Below are 24080 nucleotides of genomic sequence, written 5' to 3'. Positions count from 1 at the left end.
ACACGTGTGCGAGCGATGGGAGGAATGATGCCTGCTATGTAAACGCCTGCAAAACACTGGAGTTTAGTTGTGCATGGTTAGACACGAAATAATTCCCTATGACTTCATTTGGAGGCAACAGACAGACTGGCCAAGCGGAGCGGCATGAAGGAGTTGCTGGAATGGCTTCACTGGCAGGAGATCAGAAAGCAGAGCACAGTTCGGGTCTTGTAAACAGTCCTGCCCTCGGAAAAAAAAAAGGACAGGTAAAAACAACAGCCGCGGCAACAAAGGGCAACAAGAATGAGCGGCGGGAGAACAGGGGGATAATTATGTGTGATGAAGGACAAGAGATGAAGCAGATGTGTTAACAATGGCCGCCCCAGGAAAGGAGGAGGAGGAGGAGGAGGAGAAGAAGGGGGCTGAGGTCAGCATACACTGAGCTCTCCCCAAATAGCCGCGAGGGGTGCCTCTGAATGCATATAAAGAAGGAGAGAAAAGAGAGAGGCGGGCGGCGATGAGAGGGAAGAGACCGAAGATTTAAGGGGCCTGGAAAAAAAAAAAAGAGAAATACATAAAATGGGAGAGGGAGGGAGAGAGAGAGAAAGAAGAGAGGATGAGGAGGAGAAGACAGAGACAGTTGCAGAGATTAGGGATTTAAGGACTGATAGGAGGATGCTTTTGTGCAGTCACAGAGGAGTAAGGGGAGAAGGAGGTTTTATGCTAAACTATGCAAATTGCCCGGCTCTGTGACAAGAGCTACAAGAGCTGCCGAGACACACAAGAACACACCGACGGAACTTGACTCCGAGAAATAAGCGCACACACACACACACACACACACATACAGGCAGAGAGACAGACGTGTCACCGGGGAGGATTTGAAGATTGAGTGAAGAAGCCGCCACGGAGGTGAAAGTTGGATGACGCTGGCGGAAGCGTTACCTGTATGGAGACGCTGCTGAAGGATCCACCTATGACTCCGGCGATGGCGAGCGGGCTGTCGTCCTGCAGGGCGTAAGATCCGTCCGGGCAGATGAACTCTGTGTCGTCCACCTTGGTGAGGGAGGCTCTCACAAACTCCAGAGCCTGAGAAAAACACAATATCTCACATCAAACGCTGTGAGACATACTGAAAACCATATGGTCGACATTATCTGTTGATTTTAATCAGCCTGTGAAACACTTTGAATTACGTTCAATATAAGAAATATGCGACACAAGCGATAATAAGAGTTTTCTTATCATGTAAAATATCTGTCTGTTTGAAGCGACTGTAAAGTCCTGTTGCTTTCCACTGGAGGCTTCTTAAAGGCTTTCAATGAAGGGGCTAAATTAAGTCCTCTGAGACCAAAGCACGGTGTAACATATTGCTGGTCTGTGGATAAACAGCCGGATAACCTGCAACTCATTTCAGGAAACTGAACATAAAGAGTCCACAGCTCGTTCTATAGAATCACTAGATGTATCATCCGCTAAGTACCGAAGCAATAAAATACGATCTATTTTCTTTCAAGATAACAATCCCTGAGGGGAAGTGTTAGTTTTCTTTTCTTTCTTTTTTTTTTTTTTTTTTTATATCTGCCTCATTTCCCTCAAAGCAAATTGTTTCCATCTCTATTTCTCATCAAGGATTCACTGTTATCATCATCTGCGGCAGCCCTCCTACCCGTCGTGGATTAAATACAATTTCGAGGTACATTTACTTTACCTGAATATTACATTTTAATGCCACCTTATAGGTTTACCTGATTTAAAATGGAAAAAAATTGCACTTCTTTACTTCTGACACCACAACTTACTTCACAGAGTAACTTTTAAGTGAAAGTTCAAGTTGCCCGGCAGCACAAGAGAACAAAACAGCTAATGAAACCAACTGCATCCGAGCATCAGCACTCGCAGGTGAATACAACTGAACACTGTTGGAGAATAAACGCTTGAACTGAACTGTTATTTTAGTGATGTGCTCGTAGCATTACCTTGTTGTGGATGTGATTGCTTTCCCCGCTTTCATATGCACACATCATCAATCACTGATGATATATGTTGTGCACACAAGTTGGCAAAAACCTTATTTAACTTTTACAGAAAACAGTGTGCTGTGCAAAAGAAATCTTAAGTGATTTTGATTTACATATCTAGGATTACACCCACACACATGCGAATGGTGCTTAATAGTGGTTGGCAGGCAGCAATAAACTTAAAATGATCAGAGAAGCGAAGCTCAAGACCGGAGGGTTGCCGGTTCAAACTTGCCTCCCCCTCATTTGAGCACTTAGGTGCCCTTGAGCAAGGCCCATAAGCCCAACAACTTCCGCTGTGGTGATATCTCTTAAGTCACTGTGGTAATCCTGGCATCATCACAATGCCATTTATGTGAGTAAGATATAATATAAAAGAAGCTTGGACGCTATCAACCAAACCATCAAATAAATAGCACACGGCCTCATTACCTGGCTGCTAACGTTAGCGGCGCTAAATAGGCTAATATTAGCAACCTGCCTCCTGCCCTGCACTGATATCAGAGGAGCGCTACCAAGCGCAGTAACTTCACTTTTGGACTCTAGTTAAATTTCTAGTTATGCCATTCAAGGGGGATGCAACGTTGAAAAATGCAGAACTTTTATCTACACATAAGCACTAACTATTTAAGCTAGTTGGTCAGCAAACTGTCTGTGAAGTGTCCATCGGAAATTATTAAAATATGCATGCTCACCTGCTCCAGTGCGTAGGTATCTCTTGAGCAGGTGTCCAGGATGTGGACCCCAAGGGAGACCCCGGGCAGAATATTGTTGTCCGAATTGATTCTGTCTATGGCAAAGAGCATGGCCTCCAGCCTCTGGATCCCTCTGTCCTCATTCACCCGCCCACACTCCTCCATCCCAGCACCTTTCTCGTGCACTGGGAACAGGCCGCCGAGCACCAGATCTCCCTCGATGCGGATCTCCCTGCGGGACTGAGGCGGGTCTCCGACAGAGAGCAGGACGCCGCGACACATCATGACCAAGATGAGAGCGGGAACGCGGGCCACCATGTTTGACTCAGGTAGAGCTAGGATTGTCAAAATGTGAGGAAAGGGTTGACAGAGGGAGGTGGGGGACTGAGGGCGAAGGTTAGGGGTGAGGGGTCGAGGACGAGGTGCAGAGTGCGCGGTAGGGTTGAGTCAAGCTGCGGCCGTGGATGCGCGGGTCTGTTTGAGGCCCATGAAATGGTCAGGGAGAGCTGGATTGGACCACACATGGAGGGGCACACCATCTGGACATCAGTCCTGCTCGGAGAAGGAGAGAGGAGAGAGGAGAGAGAACTAAAGTCAGTGCAGGACAAATCACAAAGCTGTCAGGAGCTGCAGGATGAAATACTTTAGTACATGTTACTATAAAGTATAAAGACAGCAACGTAGACATTTAGTGGAGTTTGGGGACACTGTTAACAAGGGCTCAGAGTTGTTTCCGCTTCACAGCCAAAGCGGAGCCATGACTAAAAAGGATATGGGACTGTTTGGAGATTGTTCCCCACTGTTCTCCTACCCCCTCCCGCCCCCACTTACATCACCCAGTAAACTTTCTTCTTATAAGTGTGTTTTATGTGTGTATGTGTGTGTGTGTTTGCCCCTGGTTGTATCAGGATAAGCCAGCTTAGATGGCTGGTTGATACATGAGCCCAGTCTTCTCATGCCACAGATCAGAAAAGCTTCTCTAATCTGATCTCTGTTCCAACAATTCTGTGCTCGTCCATGAGTTTATAAGTGTGTGCGTATGTGTGTGTGTGTGTGTGTCTGTGTGTGTGTGTGTGTGTGTGTGTGTGTGTTATCAGATTTATTGCTCCCGCTCTCCCTTGCATAATTACAGTGCGAGGACAGAATGCATTTTAACCATGGAAGAAGCTAACTGACAACAATGAGGCCAACAACAGCTGATGCTGCTTATCGCAGCTTACAACTCAATTAAAGCTATCACTGTGTGTTTTGACAGGCTCGCTCACCAACATTCTCCGTGTTCGTCTCCTCAGAGATAGCCTGAACTATTGTAATAGACAAAAGCAATCTTTAAATTGTTTTAAGAAGCTAATCCGCAGATTTTACATGTCAAATTCGTAAAAAAAAACAGTCATGTAATGTTTTCTGAGGCTTCTGGAGGGACTTTTGTACCCTAAAGATATGATCAGGGTTGTTTCAGTTTTTGGGTTGGGGAATACAATATGGAACAGAAAGAACACATTACAATCTGGGGGTGTGGAGTTTGAAAGATGTGGGTATCTTACCAAGTTAGTAAAGTATAACAAAACATGCTATTGAGGGTCATTAAGGGAAGTTAGCCGTACAAACTCACATCGTTTTAACATGCAGTCTCGATACCTGGGTGACATTGGATCACTGACCTTCGCATTTACAGCAAAGTGTTAATGAGCACTGGTGAGATCAATCTCAAATGAGAGAGGTGGAGCTGGTGAACTTTTCAGAAACCACGCTGCAGTATCCCAGCACAAGTGAAGTGATTCTTATGGCCGTGTGCGCTCCACTTATCTTTCTTTATACTTGCGGAGGAATTGGTCCTTTGTGGGCATTTGCTGGGAGAGCAGAACAACACCTTTCAAGTCGTTGGATAAGTTTCAAGCATGAAATTTGCTGCAGATAATTAAGGCTCATAGTAGATACATTCTAATGACTTTGGTGATCCTCTGACAACACCAACAGCTGGCCAAAGTGTTCAAGTATGAAGTAACTCAACATTATCTCGATGGATCGGCACAAACGTTATTCAGGCGTTCAAGGTGCGAGAAGATGAGTTGACCATCTGGAAAGTTGTCGCTAGAATCTGTTTGGAAAAGGCCTCACTTTCAGAAGATACTCATCAGGTAACAAGCCATCTGTCTATCCCTGTCTATCACAGGCTAACTTCATCTAGGCCAGCAGTGGGAGAGAGCTACCACACAAGGAGACAGAGTCAAACTCTTACCTAAGCTGGTCGAGAGAAGAGCAAAAACACATTTTCCATTGAAAAAAGCCTTCATTGCCATTTTCCAGTTCTGATTTAACTGATGCTGTAGCAGCTATGCTAACCTCTTGGGGGAGAAGAGCTTCTACATTGTTTTTTTTTTTCAAACTGGTCGTCCCATCGTCGTCCGCAGCTGCCAGTTCTTCTTTAAAAGGGCGCTGATTGGTTCAATACCTTCGGCCCTAACTGCATATCTTAAAAACCTGGAGGGATGAATTTTCCAGGACTGGTGAATCCAGCTGTCTGGTTGCTGGACAATGTACGCTGATGACTTGTGAGATCGCCTGACTTTTCCTCTGACGCCACGATGCAGTTGTCGTTTTTGTTTCTCAGTGAAAGGCTTTAACATCTATGGGATGTATTGCCGTGAAATCTGACATAGACATTAATTGTGCCCAGAGACATTAGGACTGAAGTTGGTCAAAAAACATGCTGTGAAAGTTCCCTCTTGGATGCCCCTATGGTAGATAACATATGATGAAGAGCCAGTATTTGTCCAGTACTGTGATTAAAGAGCTGCAAATCTAATGTGACTCACATGAGCCAAAGCTACCTTGTGTTTAGTGCTAATTTAGCGATAGCATCCTAACCCGCTAAACTAGTATTTGCATTACATCTGGCAAACATCAGAATGTTAGTATTGTCTTCGTGTTAGCATTTAGCTCAAGGCACCACTGTAGCTTAGCACAGCCTCCTATAGCAGATAGCATGGTTGTAGAGTCTCAATCTTAAGAATGTAGTTAGATACAGATTGTATTTACACGAGTCAGAGATGGTCTGGCTGTACTGATAAACGTGCCTTACCTGCAGCGATTCAGATAACATACCCAGATATATTGCGTGTCAATACCAGGTGGAGACGGGGCACTAAAGTCAGCACATCCCGCTCCCTGCTGCATTGATTTTGACCTTTTCTTTTTCTTGCAAGTTCCACAACTTTATGCAAACGCAATACTAAAAAGTCCAAGGATTCCAAGATTCAGCTCTAAGATATGATAAATAGGCAAAACTTGTTCTTCCTCTAGTCTCTCTCTTGCCTCCTCTCTGTGTTTATATCTCTTCAACTATTTAGCTAATGCAAAGTCAGTAAAAGCCTCGAGTAGCTGAAAAAGCTCTCTTCTTTTAAAATTCTGCCTCTCATGTCTAACTTGCCGTCTCTTCAGTCCCCGGGAGAGATGAGACGGAAGCTGGAGGTTGACGTTTTGACTATGAAAATCAATCTAGACCAAGGAGCAAACTTGTAGTGAAATCTCCGTTGATTGCTGAAATTTGTGGCCTCAACCGTGGTTTGTATGTGTGTATATGTGTGTGTGTGTAAAAGAAAGAGAGAGAGAGAGAGAGAGAGAGAGAGAGAGAGTGAGAGAGAGAGAGTGTGTGCCTCCCCTCTTTGGTGGGCAGGTAGGAGGATGAAAGCTTCTCTTAGATGCAGGCAGCTCAGATTTTTCTGCAGGCGGCTGCCATACCTTTACCACTCTGCTCTGTAATATGACACACATACACACAGACAAACACACAAACCCAGACAAACACCCACCCACACGCGCACACTCAGACATACACACTCACACACATGCACAAACACACACACACACACACACCTCTGCTTTCTCTGAGGGGTTGACCTAAAAGCAGACTATTTCTATGTCTTAGATCCCTCCTCTGTCAGCCATCAGAAATCTGAATTACGGTGTTCAGGAAACACGTAAGAGACCCACAGAGTCAGGATATATGATAAATAATCGTTACAGAGGAGGACTGGAGGGTTAGTGCCTCGTGTGAGCCACATGATGTACCATAATATGGTCCCATAAGTCGCTGATGGGTTTGGTTTTGGTTGTTTCCTGTCAAAATCCCACTGGAGACATGCATTTGATGGAAATATGATTTAACTTTTTTGGAAGGACACTGATGGCGCTGATGAAAAATGTATATCCATTCTTCAAGCTGTCACACAAGATGCATGGTGTGTGTGTGTGTGTACGCGTGTGTGTGTCCATAGTATTTGTTGTGCATTGGGGGAAAAAAAAAGTACAACCTCCTCAAATGATTTCCAGTAATCCACTGAAATCGCTGAAGTTCCTGGAAATAAACTCTTTAAACAAACTAACATCCTTATTAGAGGCCACTTTGAAACTAACACAAAGGGGGAACTTTGTAATGAGCTCAGTTTTGAGGACAACGCTGCAACAAGGCTGCAGATGTGGCTGTGTGTTTGTTTTGAGTGTGCACACGCATTTGTGCACAAGCGGATTCACGTGTGTGTGTGTGTGTGTGTGTGTGTGTGTGTTGTGGCACATAAAATTGTATATTTATGGAGCTGAGACTCTAACAACAGTTTCACTCAACGCCTTGCACCGACACTATGCTTTAATGTAATTGGCAGTTCTTGAAGTCAATTTCCCAGAAATGTGCCAAATAATATCTCCCAGCATTTTTACACTGCTCTCTCATGGTGTCCACTGAAATTGAATGTTTGCTTCATTATAACCTCTTGGAAAGTGCCCAAACCCAGCTTCCTGTCTCAAGAGCAACTGTGCAAGCAAAACACACTGTGAAACAGAAACCATTTCACTTTTGGAGCCCTCTTTCTTTATTACTGAAATATTGCCAAGGAGGCTAAAGCTCAGGACAGGGCGCTCGACTTATAAATATATATAGGATCATAATATTTTACATGTTTGAGCCCTATATTGAAAACCAACTAAAATGTCCTTATTCCAAACTCTGCCAGAGCTTTAATCGGATTGAAGAAAGCAGTTTTCTCTTCTCAAGCAGCCACACGATTCACCATGACATGATTTGTCAGTTCATGGAGTATGGAAACCGTGGTGGGATTTTATACTTTGACAAACAATACACTTAGGGATTAAAATAGGCTAGAAGACCTCCGAGTTTTGAGATTTGGCTGGCAAACACCATCACTTTCTCAAGCTGAATACAGTCAGAATCAAACCCAGTGGACACATTAGATAATCATGCTCACTCTCAAAGGGTTGTGCGATTGGAATCGCTTCTAAACAAAAGTTTCCATTTGGCGAGCAGCTCAGAAACTTCACATGTCAAAGATTCTGACCTTGAAGACAACTTGAGAATTTCTTTCTCAGTTGTAGCAGTGGTTAACTTCTTATCTGTGCTGCGTGGTGCCTGTGGTCGACTCATATACGACAACACTGTATGTCTCAGACCTGTTGCATTGTGCTCATTGAGCTCCAGTGCTCTTCAGTAATATCTATATGTGACCCAATATGTTAACAAGCACAGCAACTTGTAACAACTATGGCAGACCAAGCTGAAAGCACCTTATTCCAAAGTGTCATGATTGCAAAGCCTTGATTACACATCATGTAAGCACAGCGTGGCCCTTTGAAGGAATCATTCGCCATTTTTGCTTTCTTGCTGAGAGATAAATGAGTGAGTTGAAGTCACTCTTAAGTCTGTCCATCAAATACGAAGCTTTTGCCAACAGCTGGTTAGCTTAGCTTAGCATAACGAGGGTGAGACAGCTAGCAGGATTCTGTCTTAAGTTAAACCCTCTTTGTCAAGCTCATAATTAACATGTTTTATCGTGTTTGTTTATCCATGAAAAATGTAATTGTGGTTCAACATGGGGTTGTTACAGACTATTATTGTGTCTCAGTTCGGGGGCCCCTTCTTTTGAGGGCTGCATTTGAAGACCGAATGCGACACAGCGGTGTCCTGTAGACCACACCATCTCATTCAACAACACTCAGCTCGGCCTTTGGCGGTCTAGGAAGGCCTCGACCGAGTCCCCTTGAAGGATGCAGCCTCAGACCTGAGACACAGGCCACTTCCTACAGCCTTGCCTTCCAGTGAGAAATACTCTGGTGAGCTTTAAATGTCCAGGTAGGTTTTCCCTTAGAGACAGGCCAGCTTCTTCCACTTGTCTTTCACTCTTAATGCAGAGCTAAGCTATCTAGCCACTCATTTTAGCTTTGCTTTAAACAAATGGATACAAGCAGCATTGAGCCTCTCTAACAGCATGTTTCCCAAAAAGTCAAACTATTACTTTCAAGAATTATGTACTTTCAGATGTCACCAAGAAATTCAGTAAGAAGAACATTTGTACAAATAGAATATATTTACTTAATGCACACACATACAGTACACAGTCATTCAGTGTCTTACCTGAATAAAGAAGGAAAAGAGCAGATAGCAGCTGGCACATGGCAACATCACCACAGACACCTATTACAGAGAGATGGGGGGACACACACACACACATGGAGAGTAAACATCAGTCAGAAAACATCCTGACTGTCATTAGAAGCAGAGGAGAGAGGATCAGATAAAGGAGGGAGGCTGACTACTGACCCTTCTCACTGGGAGCTACGATGCAGAGTTACATCTGACAGACAACCCCATTTCACCTCTGACCTCGCTCAAATCTGAAATCGGTGAATAGGCTGCATGCTGCATACACACCGCCAACATACTCCTCTTTTGTTTCCCCCGTTCTTCCTCTATGGCATCACCCCTGCATCCTCTCCTCCTTGGCTGGTGTTCCACTCTCCCCATTTATTTCCACCTCCCTCACACCCTCCACAGCCCGCTCTCTCTCCCTGACAGGCAGGGCTGCTGTGGATGACACGTATCCAGCTGAGAGCAGCCATGCAGGGTCGATGGACCGCAGTACGCTGAGAGGAGAGATAGCCCTACAACCCAGCCCTCTGTGTGTGTTTCTTCTGGGTTTTTTTTTCTAACTGTGTGTGTGTGTGTGTGTGTGTTCATGCGTGTGCGTGCTTGTTTATCTATCTATAGTGCACTTCACAGACCCCACAGCTGCATCAATGACGCGAATCTCACAGTATGGGGAGACAGTGTAAGTGCATGTGTGTGAGTTCTTTTTGTGTTTTAAGAGAACGAGAGACGGGAGATTTTATATCAGAGGCTTGGTTATGACAGGACAACAGACTGCACGCTATCAGAGGTGTATCAGTTAATTCATTGATTGCTTTGTGTGTGTTCTGTTCTCCTTCCATCTCCTTCTCCTTTTTCTATTTTGGCGATTAAGGCCAAATAAGTACAGAGTTGCTCATTAATGCTGAGAGGACGTGAACTAAAAGCACATTAATTGCAGGAGACAGCACGCGTGTAGCCCTTTTCAGAATGTGTGAAGAGTGTACTACTTTTATTTTGGCCCTCACATAACAATTACGCTGCCTGTGCGTGCGTTTGTGAGTGCGTGTGTGTGTGTGTGTGTGTGTGTGTGTGTGTGTGTGTGTGTGTGTAGACATGGTGTCCCAGACTTCTGACAGCCCAACGAGTGCAATGGGCTGTGACCATTAATTATTTACTAAGTGCGTTTTTAGTCAGGAAAGACTGATGATCCATAAATAGGACAGAAAGATATCAGAAAACACAACAGCTCAACAGCCAGCGAGACATGATGCGCATCCCTCGATCAGCATTAAAAACACACTTGTGCAAGCTTGTGGCTATTCACTGAAAAAAGACTTCAAAATATCTGGATAAAATATATATCTACAGGGGGATGATGGCTAACCTGGGTTAAACCACCTTTATCACCTATAATTTCCGAACCACAATCAATAGTTAGGTAGTCTTAGATGGCTATTGATGTTTCTGTTCACACAGTCAGATATAAACCAGAGTTTCCTGTATTGATCCTGTGAGTCCATTTCACGACCGGCATTAGGTTCAAAGGTTAAAAGGCCGTCTCATGCTAGAAACATAGAAATTGATTTCCTGGACCTGAAACTGAAAAGATTTGACCACACAGGCATTGATCTCCGCCCAACAAAAGATCTGCAGTTTTGTAATCCGCATGCTGCGATAGATAAAGAAGCGTATTTGTGATGAAAATTGGATTAACCCGTAGAGGAAGTGGTGCGCTTCGGGGGCACGCGGACTAAACTGTACTCTCGTGTGCAGTGGGTACTCCAAAGGGATTCTCTGCTAAAAGAGCTTTTAACCTCTGAGCACTTCATAAAGTCTACGGTGGGCGGACTCAGCACTGTGGACTGTTTGACTGCAGTGAGACCTTCAAAAACAATTCCTGACAACTGTTACTTTAATGCATGGTACGTCATTGCTGCCACTTGGGGTCTCTCAATCAAAACAACAAAAACAAAAGACGTAGTTTGAAGTAGCGAAGAGCGTGGGATCATGGTGTTGTCTTCACTGATGAAGTTATATATTTCAGTTTGCAAACTTCCTTCCTCACTCTCTGACTCCCGGGACCGATTGCAACATCAAATGAAACAGATGACCTCAAAGGCTTATAATTGAGTTTAGAATGCTAAATGTTGTTGTTCAAACCTTTTGGCTTGTGCAACTTAACAGTCTAATCAGTTACCTGACTTTATAGATTACGGTAAAGTCAGCTTAAAGTCAATTATATGTGTAATGAAGGCCAAGTCTCTTTAGTCTGGGAGTAAAGCTGCTCTGTAGTCTGGGAGTAAAGCTGCTCTGTAGTCTGGGAGTAAAGCTGCTCTGTAGTCTGGTGGTAAAACAGGAGATACTTCTGTGTTGCTAGACAGCATCAGGACATCTGGCTTGTATCTTAACATTTCATGTTGGTCTTGCAACTGAAGTACATCCTGCTGTGGCTTATTGATTTAAGATTTCTTGGGAATGTTAAAAATTCTCAAGAAATAAAAATAAAACTTTAGCCAAATCTGTTACCTATAGGATTATATGTAACCCACAGATGACCCATGGATGATAATGTTACTAGAACAATGTTTACTTTGTTTCATCATTGTCGTATTGCTGTTATTAATGTAATATAGCCACAAAAAGATACATTACCTCATCTATATTCATCCTGTTAACAGCTGTGTTTGAAAAAGACTTGTTAACTTGTGGTTGAAAAAAAAAGCAATGCGATAACTTCACATCTGTCTGTATATTTTAAAATATAATTGTTAGTTGCAACCCCAGATGTATCTGTTATGTCTTCCCACTGGGTTTCAATCTGTTGTCTTCCTTTACTTCACGGAGGGTTTCGGTGGTCAGGACCTCATCTGACATAGCGTGATTAAAAATGGCTGTTTCAGCCTAAAAACAGACTAGGGTTGGGAAATGTGTGAAAGCATTCATCAGATCGGCATTTCATCACTGTAGAGGGCGGCGGGGCCTGTCAGAAGGAGAATTACCCCTCTGTGGATGGCATCTATCAACTTAACTGTCATGTAATGACCCTGGGAGTCATCATGGAGCATCAGTCAACCTCTTCATGGCACCGCCGCTGCCGCATCCTGCTTAATTCATGTTCACACCCCGCCAGTCTGTCGTCACTGCGGTCGATACATGAGGTGTACAGCGTGTTGCAATGGACAGGTAGAGAGTAATGGAGATTATTGACCACAGTATCCCTCAGACAGTTAAAGGAATAAATACAATTGGTTCGGACAAAGACATAAGACCCTCAGGTAAAAAATAATGTTGGTTGGGTTTGGCTAATCTAGTTGAGGTGGTGAGGTGTAAAAAACAATTACTGCAGTCATTCCTCACTAATTATGAGAATTTAAGTGATACTAATTGTTTTAATTTGCTCTCTCACATTAGCCCTGGATTTGTCATCCTCATTATTGGGATACTAATTGTTTCCACTGCAGTGCAAGAAGCACAACCTTTTTTGGACCCTGGTATTTCATCTGTTAAAGTAACAAAATGGAGTCATTTGTCACCTCACCTGTCTACATAATGTTACTTTAAAAAGAATTGCATTGAAGTTGTCATTCATTTTGTGTTGTCTTGCGTTGAATCAGCGTCAATGATGAATCAGGTTATTTCTCCATTTTTGTGCATTTGTACGCTTCTTCCTCTGTATATGTGGTTGTCAGTCAAAAATGATGAAAGGCAAACTTTTTAGTTTGATTTCTGTGTTTTATGCTTGATGCTAAAAAGCATGGTTTCTGACTATTGCACACCTTAAAACAATGTACGTACACTGGAAAAAACTGGATTTTTAAAAAATTTGCATGCTTTCAAATTTGATCATGTGATGATTAACTATGTTGTGTTTCCCCTGCTAAATCCCAAAAGAGTTTAAATGTTAGAGGTTATACAGTAACAGGTTTGAATTTAATAATAATAATAATGATAATAATAACAACAAAACAATAATAATTATTATAATAATAATAACAACAATAATAATATTAATAACATAAATAACAATGCTGTATACACTGTCCTTTATTGATTATTTCATGGTGACATTCACAGCTGACATGTAGTTCCCAGGTGTGTGGCAGATGCCCACACAGCAGTGAGCAGGGATTGAGAGGGTTCAACCCGTGCATTAGGAGTGAATTTCCAGGGGGAGTTACTACACCTGATGCAATAGTGGAGAAAGAGAAGGTTATTGTGGCTGTCATGTAATCATAACCTGAGAGAGGGCTTATGTAAATTGGCGGAAGGCGCTGTGTGACAGAGAGCTCTGAATGGTCAGACTGCTCGGGAGCTGCATGGGAACCAAATCATTTTTTTGTTGTTGTAAAAATATCTGTTTTGTTTATGTGGAACACATGTTTCAGCTTTTCTTGTGGTACGCCACAATCATTTTTGTTTTCCTTCTGGATATACACCGGAAAGGCTCTATTTGTGCTGTTGTGAGTCATGTGATCCCCTCATGTGGCGGACCACGCCACGAAGAAATGTTTTAATTAATGAATGCAAAAACGATCTGGTATTAAAAATCGCCCAGGACAGAAATGATTCAACATGTGACAGTGCCGACCTTTGAGCTTCACACTATCACTATGTGCACTCTTCACTGCTTTAGTGATGGTGCCTTGGGGCCTGAAGCAATGAACGGACCTCCAGTTGTTTGGCGTAATATCACACGTACACTCACATAACTGAGAAAAGCTCCATCGCCACCATCAAGACCAGAATGGATATACTACACCCACGTAGCAGATTTGCATTGTTATTTTCTATTTTTAGATTGCTCATCCCAAAACGTTCAACCAATATTAGATCCGCTCCTGGATATCAGAATGCTGAGCTGACAGGATTTGGAATGATTAGAGATCACAACTGTTGCACTGAGTCCATCGAATGAGCTGTCCTCGCGTAGAGCACGGCCCAATCAACAATCTTAACAGACGTCAAAAGTTTCTGAGAGTGTCGCTGCTGAGTTGCTGTCACTCCGTAACTCTCAAGATGGCCCCTCCTATTGATGGTAGCCACTGCATGACCAGTAAGCCACCTTTCACTACCCATCCCACACAAACACACACACACATACACACACACTGCTACCCTCCTCAAGCTCATCATTTATTAAAGAGTCTGATCTCTCTCTGAGACACACCATCACAGCTGTACATCCCACTGCCCTTTCACTGCCTCATCCCCCAAGTGTACCGTGTGTGTGTGTGTGCGTGCGTGTGTGTGTGTGTGTGTATGAAAGTCTGTGCATGTAAGGTAGGATGGATGTCAGTGAACAGACAGTGCAGTGCTATGTGCTGCAAGTGTGTGTGTGTGTGTGTGTGTGTGTGTGTGTGTGTGTGTGTGTGTGTGTGTGTGAGGCTCAGTGTGTGTTGTTGTTGCTGATGAGAGGTGAGCTGTGGGAAGCAGCAGCAGTGATTTCCAGACACTTCCCTGTTTCCTCACCAGAGCATAACAGTGTAAAAAACATGTGGAGCGGAGAAACAGTAGTATTTAAAAAAAAAAGAAAGAGAGAGAAAAATGAAACAACCCTGAAAAGACAAGAACTTTGGGAAGAAACTTCAACAACAGAATGAAGGACGTAGTTTATGGGATTCATTGAAATTATGATTAACAAAAGCATGGCGGCTCGGTCGTCTGTTCCGCTTCCCTGGTTAATTTTATGAGATCTTCAGCAAGGTAATTTTGCTATAAATGTAAAGATCCTGCATCAGCTTCAGTGGTCAATAATACTTAGTAGATCTGTTGTAAAAAAGTACAGCAACCCCAAACTACTGAACACAATTATTGGTGGTTAATGACAATGTTTCTTTGGTCTTAGTTCAATCCTCGTCTGTCCACAGCAGTCAAAGATATGCTTTCTATTCTATTTCTATTCTATTTTGTGCTTTCTTCTCATTTACATGTGTCACTTTTTCTGTCTAAACTCTTCTTTCACCCTCTTCTCTTCAATTCCTTAACAACGGCAAGCGACTTAGGCCACTTCAGATGATACATCTTGCCATATCATCTCCCAGTTACTGTTTTACTCCAATTAAGTACGCCCAAGAATAATTTTAATACAATTTTCTCAAGATGCTTACTTGTAAAGATGAACTGAAAGAATGTACAAACAATAGATGCCGTAACTTTAATGCCAAGTGTTAAATACGATATGTAATGGTGGGATATGAGACCACATGTCACAGTGTAACTTATAGTCTTAAAAAGAGGAACTGCAAGACAGCATGGTCACAATGGTCAAAATCAATACAGAAGAGGTCATGATATCCTATTTTGAAGTCCAGAGTGAGAGTCAAACTCCAAAATTGCTGGATCTTTCAATTCCCATGATGCGTCTCAGTTTTTAATCTCGCGGACATGTTTGTGTTTATATTTTTCTGAGAGAGGACAAAGACAATAATGTTATTCTCTTGCATTGTTAGAACCTCCTAAACTCCCTCATCCTTCTCTTTCAGAGTTCCCCTAATGCGCCCTGTGACAAAGACTTCTATAATACATTAGGGGATAAAGTGAGAAAAGTTATGAATGGACTCCTGTTTGAGTATGCCAATGCTTACACAGTATAATCCTTTAAAAAAATATAATTTAACATTAGCGGTGTGTGGGGGCAAAACAAATCATCAACTTCGAGGTCACCTACCTGTTTAATTAGTGTATTAGACTCCGCCCGACTCTGCTGAGATCAGATCCCATGTTTCCATCCGCCGGGCTTCAGGCGTTGATGAACACATGAAACCAACAGAAAGAGAAAGAAAAGACTGAAAGAGGGCCATTCATCATACTTGTTTATGGCGAACCAGTCAAGTTCCTTTAAAATGAGTTCAGCACCATGGACAGAAACATTAAGAGGCTCTGACACGCTGTGCTCAAAAAAACACCTGTGGAGCTTCAACATTACTCATAGAAAGCATACACTGTTAACTTGGATAATGGATTTTTAATGTGAGACACCATTTGTATTGTTTGCCACTTCTGAATGTGATGTTTTTTGACTCGTGGCTGTGTGTGTTAAATGTACTGTGTGTGTGTGGCGTTGGGGTTAGTTTGTAGGAAGTTAGTTCTTACAGCTTCCAAAGTTAACTGAGAAATAACTGAACTGTGGAGACAAGAGCTTTAATAAACATTGGTAAGCAAAACAATGTTGAACTGATTTTTAATACGTCATCTTAACATAATTAATAGGGCTGTCAGTCAATTCAAATATTGTATCATGATTTATCGCATTATTATCCATAGTTGTAACTTGCAGTAACTTACTGGAGTAGTTTTCAAGGTTTTAATACTCTTATCAACATGGGAGTTGACAAATAGGCTTGATTTATGCAAATGTGTGTCTACTATTATTGCAACAACACAAAACAACTACAAATGCTCTCCAGAATATGCTTCGGAATAACCTCAAAGGTACGGCATGCTCAAAAAATATGCTGAGAACTCGAGCCCGTCAAGCAACAACAGATGGGCAAACTGACCCGAACAAAACATTTCTCAGCACTACTAACACAATGTAGTGTCAACTGTACTGTACTGTAAAGGTTAACCAAACAATGGTAATCTGCCTGCAAGCTGTTGCCACCCATTTAGCTATCAAGTTGAAAGTTTGTCACGTGCGGAGTTGTCCAGGCGTCTCTGCTGCAGCCTACACAGCGTGATCTGAGAGCGGGGAGGAGGGCTCGCTGCGCCTGCTAGCGGTAATTGAGACCCGACGTACTCCGGTGGTAACTCAGTTCACACCGACAGTGAATGCAAATAGCTTTGTTCTTGTCGAGGAAACCATCTGGCAGCCCTTTAAAGCTGGACCTGCCATTCAGAGGACCCTGTTCTCCATCCATTTCTGCTCAAGGACGTTTGTTTCCGCTAGTACATCCGCAACGTTACTGCTCCATCGTTTCCCTGATTTTCCCTAAACACGTAATTATTGCGTTAACTTTGACAGCCAATAGGAACAGATACGTACACCCCGACAATTTAAAAAACATGCTGTTGTTAAAATACACGCTATACATTGTACAGATTTCAAATGTTCTGACGTTGTTGTCTCCAGTGTCAGACAGCACTACACGGCAGCACCTTGATGACTGGGCTGATGGCAACATGTACACTGCACCAATTTTAGGTATTGTGTTATTTTCTGCAGAAAATGGTGCCATTAGAATCATTTGAAGTTTATCATCATAGAGGCTTCACGGTAATTACAAGGCTCACTATACTTTTCAGGACTTTTCAACGTGCCAATGCAAAGCACTAGCTGAAAGCTGCACATAAGCGTACCAAAGTAAGGCTTAGGTCAAGTGTAAATCTACTGATCATGGACTGCAAAACCCAAACTGTGCATCATAAAGGCACATACACAGTATACAATAATGAAAATATACAGTGAAACGGTACACCACACTTGTAACACATGCAGTATCATACACCAAAAAAATCTTTGCTGAAGGGCTGATTGTGCCGGCAGCAGTAGGCGGCAGCTTTGGCATTAAACAGAACGTAGTTTGCTGCGTGTCATTAAGTTTGTACCTTCTGATGTCAAATGATCCCTCACATTGTTTCATCTGGGTCGTGTTGCACTCAGTCAGTAATCGCGTCACCTTCTTGCCAGATTTTTCTGTCGAAGTAAAACACCATCACCCGAAACGCCTCGTCTGAGTAACGCATAGAAGATGGAAGATTTTGTGGGGCTTAAATACTGCGGGCCAAATTGTTTTTTGTTTTTTTTAAGTCCTCGCACCCGTAAGCTTGAAAGGAATCTGTAAGAAGTTTTGTCCCGTGGTCGACCGGGAAACTTGGTAAAAATGACAAATTGTCCATAGAAAACACTGATGGCTGTCTGTCATCATGCTCAGTACACACTGTGGTCCAGACACTTATATATATTCTCACCAGTTCATGTTGAACACACTTCCATCTCAGTCCTGAAGCACAACGTGAGCAGCCGTGTTCATGTCAGAGTACTTTGTGGATGGGGAGCAGAGAGGTGGATGATGTTGCAGGCGTGGTTTCAGACATGTCTGTAGATATTCACATGTGTTTTTTTTTATTTTTTTTTTTTTACGTGAAACAGGTCCATACTGGAATGAACTGCACTGGACATAAATTCTAACTGACCATAGCTGCCACTGTGCTCCAAAACAACAATAAACTCTTTACGGGCACATTTCAAGCTTACAGGGGTGTTTGAGTACTTCACACTAAAAAATACAGAGTTGTGCAGCGTATTATGTTAAAGGATGAGTACAGAAAGCCGCTTTGCAAAGACAATATGTGGCTTAAACACAGATGTTTTTATGCCATTACACCAGAACTGGCTTTATTTCCCTTTTCTTTGACATTTTATGCGCAGGATTTAAATTTGGCCTGTGCGTAGTTGACGAGACATCACTGAACTTATCTCACTGTGTGATGATGAAACTGATCATCGGGATCTATTTAGACAAAAACCCTCCAGTTGAAGTTGTCGGATTTATCAAACACACTGCGAAACCGATAAAAATCAATCACAGGGGGAACTATCGGGGAGACCATTGGCTCATGATAGATGATCTACAATCAGCACGGCTTGTGCTTCCAAAATCTAAGTCACATCACACACTTGCATCCACACAGAGCTCGTCTGCCAATTCTCACATCCAATAAAACTAGTAGACATCACTGATGCAGGGGCTTCCTCTTCCTATGCACTGTGCCAGCACACTGCTAACGATGAGGTTCTGTGCTGCATGCAGTGGAGGCTACAAGGCCATCTGCACACACACACACAACCACACACAAACACACACACGCATGCACACACACACACAACCACACACACACACACACACATGCACACACACACATAAAAGGACACACAATGATGCACAAACACGAGCTCATGTAAGCACATTTACCAGCATAAAAATGCTGAAACTCAAGGCCAAATCCATTCACTGACAGACAATTCTGCCCCGACTCGCACACAGACGCACATTCTAATTACACACACACACACTCACACACACAAACGCATGTTCGTCCATACAGAAGCATGTAAACATGTCCTCAGGCTTTAACAAGCCACCAAATGCCCACCCACACCTGTGACACTCCTCTACACTGCGTTTGACCCTCCAGTGCCACAACATTGCATGAGTGTGAACGAACACATCTATGAATTTTGCACTTAATTACGCAACAAGTTGCACACACAGACACACACGCACACACACAGACACACAAACACACACACTTGGGCACAAACACGCGCAGTCTGCGTGTACACACAAACATGGAAAAAGTTAGAATTGGATCAATGAACTAAAGAGAGATTTCAACAAAAAACACGTAAAACACAAATTTCTGACATGTGAAAAGCGAACAGTTCTAGTTTTACACACACAACCACACATGTGCATGAACACACACACACAAATACACACACAACATGTTGACACCACTTGTAAGGCCAAAAAATGTGCAAATTCTGCATTCAGTCTTTGCTGCTGCTCAAGCCCTTTATTATGATGATGATGATGATGATGATGATGATTATTATTATTATTATTATTATTATTATTATTATTATTATTAGTGTGTCTGCTATAGAACCAAGCCTCTCAGGTATCTAGCAGTACAGACACTGCCCGCCCCTTGTCTCAGGTCTTCCACTCCTCTCTAAAAGATCCCTATCTTCTGATGTTGGTACTGAAATAACAATACAGATACAGATGGGGTGATTATCACAGAGCACTATGGTTTTGTGAGATCGAACAGAAATTCTAGAAACAGCCTTCAATGCAAACGTCTGACTGGATGGAAAAGGAACACAATGTCGTCCTCGCCCGCTGCCTGTCCTTTCAGTAAAAGTTTTGTCTCTTAGATTCAGGACAAGAACAACAAGGGGGCATCATCACCAAGCTAAGTTAATCAGTGGCTCCTGAGCACATTGATATACTCCCCCATGTGTGAAAACATATAAAATCAATGCCAGTGGGATCTGATCACACCAAATATATAAGGAAAACTAGAATAGTTGCTATTCTTTTTTTTCTAAAATACACTTACCACAAAGGTGAGGTCAGCCTGAGCTCACCGTTATAATGACACACCTGATCTGCAGGAATACAGCCCACGGGCCTTGATTTTTCTCGCTTCTCGCTCCAGGCTTCTAATATGTAATTGACTTTGACTGGGAGGTAAAACCGTTTTGAGGAGGAACCACATGTGGCTCGCATGCAGGAAAACGCTCGTCCAAGTTCTGTCGCACCTCAGAGCCCCGACCGTCAGTGGAAACACGTCTAAAGTGTGTGTGTGCATTTTTTTTTTTTTTTTTTTGCTCCTGCTCTACCTTCAGCACAAGTCCACGCGCCTCTCCTCCTCCTCCTCTGGCGCAAGGTGTGGAGTGGATGCTCTGTCAGCGAGGCAGGAAAGTCGTCCCACCGATAAACACTGAACACATATCAAATCCACCTGTAAGCCTGTTTCCAGAGACGCACTACCCGCCCATCTTTTGATTTATTTATTTATTTATTTATTTCCCCCCTTCTCCCAGGAAGCTTATAGCCGCGGGACATGCCTTGTTGCGGCGCGTCTGAACCCAAATAACTTCTCCGCGCAGCGTAAAATACGCAGCTGCAGATACTCTTTGTTTCACCTTCTGTATCTTTATCATGCATCTTGCTGCAGAGATTAGCAATCAGGGCTTTTTTCCCCCCTCTCCTGTCTGTATCGCAGCCCGCGATCACTGGGGGCGTCTGATTTAAAAAAAAAAGAGAGAAAAAAAGAGGAAAATCCACAAGAAACCACATTTTATGCAGCACGACCGGGTGTTTAAATCCTGCGCAAAGTTCAAAGCAAATTGTTCCCCACCGTAGGATTGGCTGACGCGCGCCCCGAAACGGTCCCGGACTGACAATTTTTTTTCTCTCTCTTCTTCTCTGCACTCTGTCGCCTAACCCGAAATCTAAGACTGCAACACATTTGCCCAGCAGAGAGGAAAATACGCTCTGATTGACCTACCTTGACGACTTGGATCATTTGAATGTTGCTCACAAAAAATAATGATAAAAAAAAAATCTTCAGCCGCTGGAAGTTTGACTTAGTCTACTCCTGATCCCTCGGAGGAGTCGCACTGAGAGGAGAGGATGGGCGCCACTGCTCTGCGCGCCAGCTCGATCCGTGGATGTGTGCGTGCGTGTGCGCGCGTGCGTGTCAGAGTGAGTGAGAGAGAGAGAGAGACAGAGAGAGAGAGAGACAGAGAGAGAGCGGGAGAGAGAGCGGGAGAGATGGGGAGGGAAACAACAGACGTGGAGAGCTGTAGCCCCTTGCCAAAGGATGCTTCAGTCTCCTAGCAACAACAATCGATCTGGCAAGGAGACATTTTTATTGGATAAAAAGAAAACTTAGCCATTCACCCCCTTAGCACATGTTTACCACTCAGAACAACAACTCCGGCTTTAACTGAGTGAGGACAGGGAGATGAGCAAAAACAGTGAGGGAGAGGGCGGTGATCCCACATGAAGGTTTCAGATGTGTGTTAAAGGTGCAGGATGGCGTACAGAATCCATCTACATCTGTCTGTCAGTTCAACCCGACAACATACAGGCTTGAAAGACTGGATTTCACACCCTTTTCCGGTTTCGTGCACACCCCATCAATGTTTTAACACGGTATTACACTCTATGATGTCAGAGGCAGGGGTAAAGAAAAAAAGAAAAGAAAAAAAAACCTGTGAGAGCGGCACTAAACATGCTGCCCATGCTTCATCTTGTTCAGGCATATTTGAAATAGCTCGCACTGGCTGCGTGGCTCACTGGTGCCAGATAGAGCTGTGACCAGAAGTCCACATCCAGAGCCTTTATCGCACTTGACACTAAAGTGGTGCGTTAACACACACACACACACACACACACACACACACACACACACACACACTCTCTAATTTTTCCAAGTTAGGTCTCTCTCTCTCTCTCTCTCTCTCGCAGCTTTCCAATATTTTTTCCACTGTGGGAGCAGAGACAGTGGCAGTCAGCGTGCACGCACACACACACACACACACACACACATCTGTGCTTGTTTATGATTATGCACATGGAGTCATTAGAATGCAAGTATGCAAGTGTGCAGCTCCTATTGAACAGAAAATCCTCTTCACGCATGATTGAGTCACAGAGCGTCCTCTCTCACCACTCACCACAAACACACACACACACACACACACAATGCACACTATGCGCATGCACGCCTGCACACACGCACACACAAACACACACACACAGAGGGACTCGGTCTAGGGGCCTGATTTCAGTATTGTAAAGTTAGTCAAGTGCGTAGAGATACACTGTCTGAGGGCTTGCTTTAAGCAGCTTTTTGATTGCAGCCACAGGCCACAGCATGTTTTCGCCTGTTTTATATGCAGATGCATGATGACAGGGGGATGAAGTTACTGACCCGCTCGTGTGTTTTCCATGTACTATCTAATGTGTGACACCATATGGCGTAAGACAACTGTCTCTGAGGATGAGCTTTCGGATGGGCAGAGATTGATTAGTTGACTGAAGGAGTAAGGGTAAGAGCATCCACTTCACACCTCTGTGGCACACACGCATGCACGAGCATGAGGTGGGAAGTGCACGCACACAAGCACGAACACACACACACACACACACACAGACACACACACCACACTAGCGTTCAGTGTCAGTCACAGCTTTCCCGGACTCCATCCCTCATCCCTGCCGCTCCGGCTCGGAGATGCTGGCCACTCTAATAAAGGCCTCATTGTCTGCATGGCATGCATATATGCAGAAAGCCCAGAAAGCCAGCTTTGTCCCATAAGGGTCCCTCAGCGAGAGAGCTTTGTGCCCGGCCTTTCCCCATAGACCGAGGCACAGCACAGCCGAAAAAAGCAGCGAGAAAGAAAGAAAGCGAGAAAGAAAGACTGAAAGACAGAAAGACAGACAGAAATAATGAAAGAAAAAGAACGATTGAGGGAGGGATAACAAAGTGATGGATGCTAAATATCACAACATAACCTCAAAGCGTAAAGACGTCTATGTGCTTGCGGATCTAGTGTGCAGGAATGTTACGTTTGGCCTTATCATGGTGAACTGCTCCAGCTCATGCAGCAGGAAGTGGGTCCGCAGGGATTGTGTTTCCCTCTTCTTTGATTCCCAACAGATTGTTTGTGTCCCCGCGCTAATAGAATTAGCCATGCTTCATTTCCCATGGTCTTCTGTTCTGTCTTGGCCTCGTGATGGATGGAGCTCCACACAGAGGAGTGAGTGTGCTTCGAAGTGTGCCCAGTGTTGGTCAGACAACGGGCCTAGTTACAACCACAAGCTACCATTTGCTTTGGTCAGAGTGGTCACTTGTGATGTGGTCAAGTGGACAAAGGGAGCTCTTTTAATGTGGAGCTTTGATCCAGTATTACAATAAAATCATGTGTGGCGTATGATGAAGAAACACACTGTATTCTCTCAAATAAAGTGGGTAAATCTTGGTTTAGCGTGGGCGTGTATTTCTGTCTGTGTGTAACGGCCAAAGACCAGATTTAGGGCCACATTTTGGGATTAAAAATACTTGACCTAAATAAATAGTTCACCAGCAAAAATCAAAACTGAATCATTATCTACTTACTCCCGATGCCAGTGGAAAGTTGGGTGGTGTTTTATCGCCCTGCAAACAACACTTAATGTGTGTTTGGTAAAAGCCCTAATATTGCTCCAACAGGCGTAATCCTCCAGAAACTCCAAGATCCAAAATTGATTTAAAGGAAACTTTATTTAGAGGTGGGTGCTTATGCTGTTTAGCGATTCCTGTCACTGTTGTGGTCAAAATGAGATTTAGGACCACATTTTAGAAAAAAATAGACAAATGCTTGACCTAAAGTAACCTTAAGCCCAAAAAGTCAGTCATCGTCTACTCACCTCCAAATTCCAATGGGAAGTCATGTAGCGTTTTGTA

General features: G+C 43.4%; 1 protein-coding gene across 2 annotated transcripts in view; it reads right to left on the bottom strand.

Moving 5' to 3' along the window:
* The window catches only part of grm3 (glutamate receptor, metabotropic 3), a 42186-nt gene extending 20768 nt beyond the window's left edge, over positions 1-21418 (bottom strand). Inside the window, exons 1-5 of one of the 2 annotated variants that reach the window (XM_037108311.1) lie at positions 21135-21418; positions 15781-15849; positions 9120-9179; positions 2696-3247; positions 925-1068 (exon numbers count right to left, since the gene is read on the bottom strand). In XM_037108311.1, coding sequence (XP_036964206.1) covers positions 925-1068; positions 2696-3013 — 462 coding nt within the window. In that variant the 5' untranslated portion in view covers positions 3014-3247; positions 9120-9179; positions 15781-15849; positions 21135-21418. Of the gene's footprint in view, positions 1-924; positions 1069-2695; positions 3248-9119; positions 9180-15780; positions 15850-20180; positions 20999-21134 lie in introns of those variants that run through there. The other variant, XM_037108312.1, reaches the window with a different exon arrangement.
* Between the last annotated feature and the right edge of the window lie 2662 nt (positions 21419-24080).

This window comes from Acanthopagrus latus, chromosome 8 (assembly GCF_904848185.1).
Source record: "Acanthopagrus latus isolate v.2019 chromosome 8, fAcaLat1.1, whole genome shotgun sequence".
NCBI lineage: Eukaryota > Metazoa > Chordata > Actinopteri > Spariformes > Sparidae > Acanthopagrus > Acanthopagrus latus.
Note: the sequence above shows the minus strand (reverse complement) of the source record. Positions and strands in the feature narration are given on the sequence as shown.